Source organism: Colossoma macropomum, unplaced genomic scaffold (assembly GCF_904425465.1).
Source record: "Colossoma macropomum unplaced genomic scaffold, Colossoma_macropomum, whole genome shotgun sequence".
Lineage (NCBI taxonomy): Eukaryota > Metazoa > Chordata > Actinopteri > Characiformes > Serrasalmidae > Colossoma > Colossoma macropomum.
In genome coordinates this window covers 12,483,675-12,494,608 of record NW_023494793.1, presented here as the reverse complement: position 1 = coordinate 12,494,608, position 10,934 = coordinate 12,483,675, and the positions used below count along the sequence as shown (strand labels likewise).

General features: G+C 38.2%; 1 protein-coding gene across 1 annotated transcript in view; it reads left to right on the top strand.

Annotated features, from left to right (window-relative positions):
* The first annotated feature begins 2,013 nt into the window (after window positions 1-2,013).
* Window positions 2,014-10,934, top strand: part of LOC118813285 (phosphatidylethanolamine-binding protein 4) — a 116,305-nt gene continuing 107,384 nt past the window's right edge. Inside the window, exons 1-3 of the mRNA XM_036578524.1 lie at window positions 2,014-2,134; window positions 2,414-2,526; window positions 4,702-4,828. Of these exons, the coding sequence (XP_036434417.1) occupies window positions 2,423-2,526; window positions 4,702-4,828 (231 nt within the window). The 5' untranslated portion in view covers window positions 2,014-2,134; window positions 2,414-2,422. The remainder of the gene's footprint in view (window positions 2,135-2,413; window positions 2,527-4,701; window positions 4,829-10,934) is intronic.

Below are 10,934 nucleotides of genomic sequence, written 5' to 3'. Positions count from 1 at the left end.
CTGACTCACTAATGCTTTAACACTAGGAAAAACTTTTTGAAATACACCAGTATACAGCAAAAGTCTTCCTCCAGAACATTTCATACAAGTGCCACAAAGTAGAAATGGGCCTTTGTGAAATCACTCCAGTTGTCTCAGAGAGAAACTGTTTATTTATTTTTATGTTATTTTATTTTATTTTATTTTTTTTTCTTTTAGCTGCAGCTTTATTCCACCACAGCAGAGCAGGACACACCATCAGGTCTAACAAATTCAAAACGTGTATCCGCTAATTGAAAGCAAGGTCTTTCACCTGGCAGCAAAGCTTTAATCAAAATACCAGAGCAATAGCTGGGTTCTAACTTCTACCATTGCACCATTGAGTCCAAACTCACACAAGGCCAATAGTTTGGTGCTCAAGCTGCACATCTTCCAACTTTGAAAAAAAATTACAGCACACGTTTCACTAGGAGAGCTACTAACATGTTCAAAGACCCAACCCACCAACCTGGCAACAGCATTTTCACTCTCCTGCCTTCCAGGAAACTTCCAGTTACTGAACTCTGTATGCATGCACCGCCAGACTGAGGAACAGCTTCTTCCCCAGAGCTGTCATGATCCAACACTGCATTGCAGCGCTCACACCCCCCCCACCCCCCGCACCCACTCCTCACACCACATCTGCATAAAGTAACTCAATGACTTACTACCCCTGTGTGCCAGTAAGAGCACTGCTTCATTTTCTGTATGAACTAAAGCTTCAATGCAATATAATGTGTATTAGAAGTGCAATTTGTTACCTGCAATTCAATAGGACTATGCACTACTGTGTTTTAATATTGTGTATATTATAATGCATGCAATATTAAAAATTAAATACTGATAAGACTGTACACTACATTTATAAGAACACTTTTTTTTGTTCTTGTGCAACAACCTGTGCACTGTTATATTACTTTGAATACTACTGTGAATGATACTACGTAAGACTGTACATGATATTTCATCACGCATTTAGCAATTTACCCTGGGGAGCTACCATATAACCCACTGTGCATACTGCTAAATCAATACCACTGTTAAGATTTTTTTATATTTTGCAATGTTATATTTGCTATTTATTTATTAGGAGTAACACATTCAAATGAAATCTCATTGTAAATTGTTGCAGTGACATACAAGAAATCTTTAAAGGGCCCATATCATACATTTGTATTTTATTTTTCTACCTGAGGTTCACTTATAATATTTGTGTGGCCCAAAAATCATAATTCATGTTTTTTCAAATTTTCTGCCTCTCTTTATTCAGTAGAATTCAATAGGCTGTGAGACTGATATATATAAAGGTCTGAGTGGCTGCTCTGTATTGCGCCTCATTCAAAAATAAGCATTGGCTGAAACACTCCTTATAACTTCATTGTGAATGGGCAGGGCTAATCTGCTGAATGGTGAAGAATATATGTCTACTTTTTTGCGGCTTAGTTTCCATATATGGACTGTATGAACCTTACATTTTGAAACTTTAACAATGTTTACACACAACATTAAACTCTCATTTCAAGAAGTAAACGGGCCTTTTCAAACTATACTGCATATTGATGATGTTTCTGTTCTCACCCAACATAAAATGTAAAAACCTAAGTGGAAATGAGGAGAATAATGTAGCTTTTTTTATTGTTATTAAGCTCCAAGTTTCACTGGAGTTGTTCTTGTCTGCAAAATGTACTTAAAGGTTAAGCTCGCTGCTTCTAATGTGCCACACCTTTTGTAATCCTAGCTAAGCTTCAGGCTCAGCCAAGACAAACGGAGAGGACAAACATACTTCTGAAGGATCCCAATGCAAAATCACTGTGAATTGTAAATAATGCAAATTAGAAAACCTACCAGGGCTGAACCCACCACAGACTGTTAGGGGAGAGTTCAGTAGACACCACTGTGCCATTGGGCCTTGGCCGGTGATTAACACTTACTATGGCCAATCTAACGAGGCTACAGCAGCCCCAACCAACGAGAGTCCGGGGTGGGTGGTTTTAATGGCAGGCCTAGTTTCCCAAATTAACCTTGTCATTTGAGCTATTAGGCCTTTGAGTCACCTGTCACTCGACGGAGCAGCCTGGTATTTGAAGTTTGCTTCTTCCTCACGTTGAATTTCCAGGTAAACCTCCTTAAAGAGCATAAAAATGCGACATTTCAAGCAGTTCTCAGCGTTAGTTGACATTAACTTGTATGTGCGTCAGTTATCACTTGTCAGACGTTTGCTAAGAGTGAGGCTAGTCAAGCTGCTGAATTATACCGTCAGAAAGTTATTTAAAACGCCAATTTTGTTAAATAAGTTAGAATTTGCGGGAAAAAATGAAGACATACCTGAATGGACTCCACAACACAGCTTAGCACAACTTATATATTTATTATTTTCGCTGCTTCTTTCCTGAAGGCCGTTGGGATGATTTTCGCGGGCTTTTGTCTGTTGGTGGTCGCGAGCGTCGCCCTCACCGGGCAAACGGCTCACTCGGATGGACTGAGTGCAGAAGATGAGGCGTTCTGCAGGTGAATTCAGACTCAAATAAACACTCAACAGATAATGAAAAGAGAGAAATAACCTTCTTACCGAATCCTTAAAGGTTTGGTGTCACACCCTGGGATAGGTTAATAAACAGAATTGAGGTTCACTCAGATATATTTCGTCCTAAATTGTGGTAAGCTAGCACAGGCTAGTCCTGATTTCCAGACTGGACCACACAGCTTTCTGCTGAATTACTCTTGGTATGAAGTTGGATTTTGGTATTACAGCCCTTGACAAATAGTATAAAAATGTCAATAACCATTTTTTTCAAGCAAATCAGTCTGGTACACTGTAAACCATGACAAGTTCAGTTTACTCGAACTTTTAGAGGTAACTCGTTGCCTCAAATGAATTGTTTTGAGACTCTGTGTTTCAAGTCGTCTGAAATCATACATGGATTGAATACACTCAAACTTATAAGTTTAAAAGAGTGTAAGTGTACATCAACAGTATAGTCTGTGTGCAGAAACTTAAGCTTTTAAGTTAAAGTAACTCCTACGTCATTTAATTTACTAACTTTCACATCATTATAATGACTAGAGTGATACAAGCTGAGATGTACGAAAAACTCTTTGAGTAAGAGCTTTCAAAGTTACATACGTTGACTTGGCAGCAATTAAAGTTTTTGTTACAACCAAACTGACTGCTAAGCAGAGACACTGAACACACTCATGGTTAGGCTACCTAAAACATATAAATTGCATCCAATCCTATACTTAACCTAAATATAACATCTAAATGTGTTTTTTTATTTGAAAACAACATCTGAAGGAAAAACAAAAGCTAATAAACTGAAATCGGCTGGGAATTCTGGATGACTCCGCCCTGCACTTTCTCATTACTTGTCAGTGAGTTCTTCTCACAAAAATAAGTACCCTTGAGTTACGACAGTACAAACAACCTGCCTGGATTGAGCAATGACAACTAATTGCTAGAAAAGTAAATATAGTAAATATAACATGATTATTTAAGTACAAATAACGGCAAGGCTTTCAATGTATTAGTAGAAACTTGACCAATAAAAGTCTGCACTTTTGCATTTCTTTTGTATGCATATCGTCGCTGTCCAAAGAAAAACATGTATCTCCAAACTAGTAACTTTACAGGAGATTGTTCTTTACTTTCAATGTAAGTTAGTGGAAAGAGATTTTGTTCTAAGCAATGTTGGATCATTTCTGTTGGTCCAATCTTCTTGACATTTTCACACAATGTAAAGGACAGCTTCTGAGCTCAAACGATGCAGAAAAGTAAAAATTGCAAAAAATGGAGATACATGTTTTTCATCGGACAGCGACGATATGTTCTCTGAGCAAAAATCTGAAGAAATTGTTCAAATCGATCAAACCATGTGAATGAAAGGTGGGTTTTTTTCTTATATGTAATAGCTTATAACTGTCTTACTTAATTTAGTCGTTTGGTCACTACTGATTTGGGACTAGTGATTTCTCACAAAACAGGCAATCCAAATATGATTGCAAATAAATGTGTGAAAATGGCATAAAATATTGTGTAGGTACCGTAGAATGTTAGTACAAGGTAAAGCCATACAGATTGAATTCCCTTCGAATCAGAACAGGTTCTGGGGTATTTGTCTTTGTCATACTAAACATAGTTGTCGGACATCAATGAGTTAAACCACAGCCACTGGTATAATCCTGAACATCAGCTATGTTGCATTACGAGATATGTGCTAGAGAATTCTGTGGCTAGGATGACTGAAAGCCTTCACAGACGTCTCTCAAATACCCACACAAATCTGCCAGCAAGGGGGCGAGGTTAGCATTTCAAGCTTGTAGGCTGCCCAGTTCCACCTCGTATCTTGTTGAATGTGTAGGATTCCCTCAAAGTACTGAGTCATGGATGCAAAGCAGCTTAACTGGCATTTCCCACTCAGAAAACCCACTCAATGCACTGACCATCTCCAATGCTCAATAGCTTAACTTTCCAATAAGCAGACTCTACGGGACTATGCTTCTGCTACTCCTGGCATATTTGGTGTTATAGCCTTGCATATAAAAATGACAGTCACCAAGTGCTTTCAAATGTGTCGCGTCAGAGTCGGTCTAGTCAGAGGTGTACAGTTTGCCAGAAGTGTTTGAAGACAGACGATAAGCATTATAGCAATGATGATACTACTAAGTGATGTTTCTATATTTTAGAGGAGGATTAGAGTTAAGTTATCCAGATCTGGACATAAAAGCCTGCACGGTCGTCCCTCAAGAGGTCAGAGAGAGGATCAGCAAGGACTGGGGACCTCCAAAGGTGCAGCTGGCCACTGCTGAGAAGGTAAGAAAAGTTAGCTCCAGGTTGTCTGAGGGATGTGGATTTTATGTGTGCCTGATTAGTCTTTGTTTTTGACATGTCTGAAACTTCAAAACTACATTCAATTTTATAACATATAGTAAGAAATAGGCAGCTAACATAAAAAATAAATAAAGTAGAAAGTGTTGACATGGCACACCCCATTGAAACTACCCAGCATTGTTCTTTTAAAGAATTTGCTTAACTGAACATGCTAATGTTGCTAACAATGAATAGAAGCTATTAGCACCAAGTTAACGTATGTCATTGCCATAATGCTAACTGGTGGCTATGCGATTTCATTCACTGTTAGCAACAGTACCATTTTTGTCTCTTTAAAGCATCTTTAAAGCCTGAAAGCTATCAGTGTGTTTGAGGTTGTTGTCCTTTTGCATGTAGGAATTTATAAATATGATTACATTTCCGTGAAATTGAATAATAGCTTGCTTGACCTGTTTACTTTTTATAAACCATCACTTGTCAAGCCGTTTTTCTGTAGATCTATTGTCCTAGCAGACGGTGTTATATCATGATGTGTCCAGAAGGTGGCACAAGTACTCCATTATACTTAGGCAAATAAACCTCGCACATCTATAGAGACTTAAATCCTTCAGCAGAAACTCAACAGTCTCAGAGTTTCTGGTCTGTTCAGTGTCACATAAAGGCAGGTTATACACAATCCAGGCCTGCACTGTAATTTTAATGTTTCAAAATGTTATAATTTTTATGAATCATAATGCTAATTAGAATTATCTTGGATTTTTTTGAGCATCCCTTCCAAACTTTACTAGTATTTAGGCACATTTGACTGATGTTTTGCTGTGCCACTGAATTTATGGTGTCCACAGAATCTATTTGAAATTCAGGTTTGACCCTCATATTAGCATTTAATGAATGTGAAGCAAGTGTGGAAAGTTCTAATTCCCCTGATACTGATTTTGGACACATTTTGGTGATCGTTTTAGGACAGCCTCAGCCTCAAACTAATAAAGTGCCATCCTTGATGAACATTTAACAACTTTGTAAAGCTAAACAGCCAGAGGAGGGTTTTTTGGAGTACTTTGGATCATTATGTTATTAATAATTGGGTTCAATATATGAATCGTATTCATTTCTCAGAATTCAAAGTGGGTACAATGCTTTCATTTCTCTAGCTGTTGGTCATCAGATGTGATGCTGTTGAGCACAAACGTGAAGCCTTTACTTAACTCCATAGCGCAGCAATGCAGAATGTAGTGCAGTGAATTTTAAAGTAAATAGTACATAGATTTTTTCTAAAGGCATTTGAGTTTAAAGTCCTGTGGCACCATATACTTGTGAATTTATTAAAAAAAAATAACTAGGATAACACTGCCCGGTGATCCAATTAGCTGCTATACCACAAAGCGCAATTCTAAGGAGAAAAAAATTAATTCAAAGAATGTCGTCACCTTGTGTCAGAATGACAAAAGCTTATTTTTTCTCCTGTGTGCTTAAAGAGCTTAGGTTCATCTATCTGTAGAACTCCTCGTGGTTAAGTTAATAGAAGTATAACTATATGGAAACAAATATATTCATTAGGGATGCACTGATATGAGAATTGTGCGCCGATGCCGGTATTCAATATTTTTCTTTACATATTTTCTGATGCTGATTCACAAACCCGGATTATAGCAGACGTTTTAGCACACTAGCCCATCAACGCCTAAATGTTCTGCTCTTCTGGAGTACAAGAAATGCATCATTAAATATTGTTTTGAAAATATCAGTCAAATGTAAACATATTTTTTAAAGCAAATACCGATACCAATATGATTCGGATATCGTTACGCATCCCTACTATTCACAGTGTGATACACTTTGAGTGATAAAAGCCTGTAAGTGTGCTTATGTTATTGCTGATTTGAGAAAGCCGATGAAACCTCTCAAACTATTAAAAACAACAAAATCCAAAACGGTACAATTTAATGGATCAGTCAAACAAGCAAGGTTTAACATTAGTCAGGCACCTCAGATGAATGGAGGAGGAAGTACTGCTGCTATCACTATGACATGCTGACAGACATCATAAATCAGATGAATTGCTAATGATAGTTACTTTGCTCCTGTTAGATCAGTCCAGTTTAGTCTGAGACTCAGCTATAAGGGCCTGTCTTGGTAGAATCATTGTAGTAAACTAAAAATAAAACAGAATCAACCCTAGTGGAGCACAGCAGCAAAATACAGTATCTATAAATTGAAAACCAAAATTGAAAGCCACTTCAGTTTTAGGAGCTAGTTTATAAATTCCGTAGCTAAGCAGTCTGGCTTGAAGGTGATCTATCGCCCTAATGTCTCCCAAACCCCAATTGATGTATGGTCGTATTATCTGTTATGCTGTCCTACATGATTCTCTTTTATTGCTGGACTTGGTGTCAGACAGCAAAACGGATTACATGTGAGATTAAATCAATACCAACTTTATTTACTGGGCTTTGAAACGTAATTCCCCCGTTTTCCTGCTTCTGTGTATCTGACTCTTATGAAAACATACGGTAGCTGGAGGTCCGCTGTGAGAATGCGAGTGAGCCTTGGAAAGTGTATGTGCCAGTCGTTGGTCTGCGGTGGGTCTCTTCCCTTTTCTTTTTTTTCCCCTGTTGTTCCTTGTCTTTTTCACTCCTCCGCCCTCCCGACCCTTCCAATTGGCACTTGATCACTACGGAAACGAGAGGCCAAGTGGCAGTGCAGCGGTCACTGGCTGTCGCTTTGCCCCTGCGGTGACACCCACCTCATTACCCCGCTGAAAGCATGCTGGGTAATTGAAACAGAGCAGAATGGGCAGTGGTCCAGCATGTCCGCCTCTCAATGGGCTTTCATTACCCAAAACAAAAGCAAAGGGCCATGCTAAACAACAGATTTCCCTCCCAGCCCTTGAAGTAATGACTGAACCCTCCACATGACATGAACTTGGTTTTCCACTTTTCCACTCGGAGTGCTCATATGCTATTGCAGTGCGTTCGGAAGTCATAATAGTGCCATCAAAGTAATGAGTTGCACTGTACATTTTATATCCTTCCCCATTACTCTATATTGGCTCTAATTTGTATATTTTATGATGGTAACAGGATGAAATTACATTAATTTCGTTGATGTCTTCACAAGCTTTACGAGCCCACACATGCTAAAATCTGGCATCTTAGTCATTGCATACATTCTTTGCCCATTATGGCATTAATGTGTTGACTACATGAGGTACTACCATTTCCCATACAGTTTTTTTTCAGCTGTGTTTTGGCAGAGTTCTGTAGAGCTGTATTTTGGGAGGGGTAGGGATAGAAGGATGGATGCAAGGGTGTAGTCAGAGGAGAGTTGTTCAAAGTCCATAGTCTTTTCTATTCTTGTCTTACTGTTGTCTTAACAAGGTAATCGGGTGGAATTCAAACTTATTGTGAGGTTAAATTGTGGTTAGAAAGTTTGAGGAATGCAAAACTAACTACAGTGACAGGAGTAACAGCAGTAGCCCCTTGGTGGACAGTTTTCTTTTGCGTTTTAGGAATTATCCAATTAAACAGTTTTAACAATAATCTAGATAGACATAAACTTAGAAACCACCCCTGTAGAAACAGCTCAACAGGTTTTATCATTGTGGTAAGTGTCACAGCAGTATATGACTGGGCTTTCACACCATCAGCAAATAGCTGACTGATTCTCACACTTCTAATAAATGAAATGCAAATGTGTTCGATGACGAAACAAACGTTTCGAGTTTCTGGAAAAAAGAGGTCTGGTTGTAAGATGCAGTTCACACTCAATGGAAAATTAGGGGTATTGGACATTTGGAGAGGTGGATTTACTACTAGAATCTCAAATGAGTTACAGTGGCCTCAGAAAGCATTTGAACGTTTGTGATATACTTAAAAATGTGTTGAGGTTCATTGTGTTAGGAAACAAAATGTCGAACCAAGTGGCATTTATTTTAAATGAACCACTCCATGACTGTAATTTTCTCGTTGATAAAGTATTCTTTCAAATGGGGCTGGTTTGTTTCAGATTGTTATCATTTGAGCAGTTTCTTTGTAGACCTCTGCAGGTTTTGCATCCAGAATGCCTTTGTACACTGCTGAGTTAATGATCACGTTACCGACGTTCACCAACACCATCATAAGGAAAACAGCCCCAGACCTGGACCTTTTGCTTTTCTGGGCTTTACAGTACCCTTAGTGCAGTCTGGTAGGAATTCTCCCCCCTGCTTTGTCCACACAAGAAGTCTGCTATCAATTTGATGTTGTGCTGAAAGTATTTTTCTCTTAAACAGTTATCAGGTCGTTAAGCATTTTGTGAAGTAACCTATAGAACTTGATGAAAGTTTACAAGTGGTTAAATGGTTAAAGTTGGTGCTTCACACAGTAATTAATGGTTTCGTGGTTAGAGTATGTTTGCTAATTATTTACTTATTATTTACTTATGGAAAGGTTCTAGCTAAGAGTAAACTTAACAGAAAAAGTGTTCTGACTGTACTTTTATTTGCCAAAAAGATTTCAGTAATTAGTTTGTCTTTCAAATACAGATACTGAAATGCATTTCCAGCCCACTCCAGAGTAAATAATAATAAGATACATCTCTGAATTAACAAGCCATTTTAGTTGAGTAAAGTAGGTTTATAAAGTCAGAATTCTACAATTTTAGAAATACAACTTTTAATAAGAGTTGGTAAATATGTGGATATTTTTTGGACTTTTATATTTTCTGAGCTGTGTTGGGATGCCGTCATAAACAATTGGTCGTTGTTTCTCAGACACAGGCTTGTTTCAGTCCAAATGTCTTACATATTTATTACATGTCAAACAAGTGAAACGTTATTATTTGACAACATCATATTTTTCATTCACTTTTCATTTCTCTGTTTTCTTTATTTAAATAACTTAAGCATTTGGCATTTCATCACTTACCCTCTCCTTCTTAGCATCTAGCCAGTAGCCACTGATCCATATCGTCAGAGAAATGGTGCTAAACTGATCTGTAAATCCTTTCCATCGGGTAGGGTGTGCTATTGCAGGTTTGCTTGAATGCAAGAAAAACAATAGTAAATTAAGTGTGTGGCGTTCTGAACAGCCTGGGTAATGCATTAAATCCTTGTTAAAATCTCTTGGTTTGTCTCTTGCAATGATACCACATGTTCTCAGTTTGGAGAACAGATAATTGGCAGCATACTGTGTACCAACACTTGTGGTGTTCCGCTTGTGCCATGTTTCAGATCCTCAAATATCTTTGACGCATGAAGATAATAAAAATGACTTTTGTCAGTTGGCTGTTTTTTTCACAATGAATGAGAAATTGTGACATTGCCTATGAAAGTATAGAATTGCTTCCTCTATGTTTTTTTTTAACAGTGTGACAGAAGCAACATATAAAACATTTCAATGCAGTCCCTTTCACTCTTTTTTTTAAACAATACAACATATGCAACATATGCAAAACATTTCAGTGCCATACCAGGCACTGTGGGCAGTTAGTTGGGGCTGGTTGAGTTCAGGCCACTCTGTCATATTTCTACAGGGGATGGGACCATTCAGCATTATCACTAGGGATGTGCACAGGTACACAAATACTTGGTCAACTGTTCAAGATACCAGAATTAGATTACTGAAATCACTCTTCAGGTACTTGTTCCGTTTTAACTCAGGAAGACGGAGGACATATACATACATACATACTTCATACTAACAATCCAGTAAAGCGCCACTTTTTAATGCTTTCAGAGGATTGTAAAATGCTATGGTTTTGCTCATATTTGTGAGGGGGGAACAAATGTGTATATATATATTTTGGATGCATCCATAGCATTTTTTTCAGGCTGAGTACGAGTGCATGTTTTTAGTACTTGCTTATACCGATACCATAATGAGTTAGCAGAAGTGGGCGATATGGCAGAATGTAATATCAAGATACTTCAAGTTTTTAATGACACACGATGTTTCACAATATTTTTTTGACATCTGACGAGTTGGAGGGCAGGGCGGTGGTGCAGTGGGTAGCGCTGTCACCTCACAGCAAGAAGGGCCTGGGTTCGGTTCTCTGGCTGGACGGCCAGGGTCCTTTTTTTGTGGAGTTTGCATGTTCTACCCATGTCTGT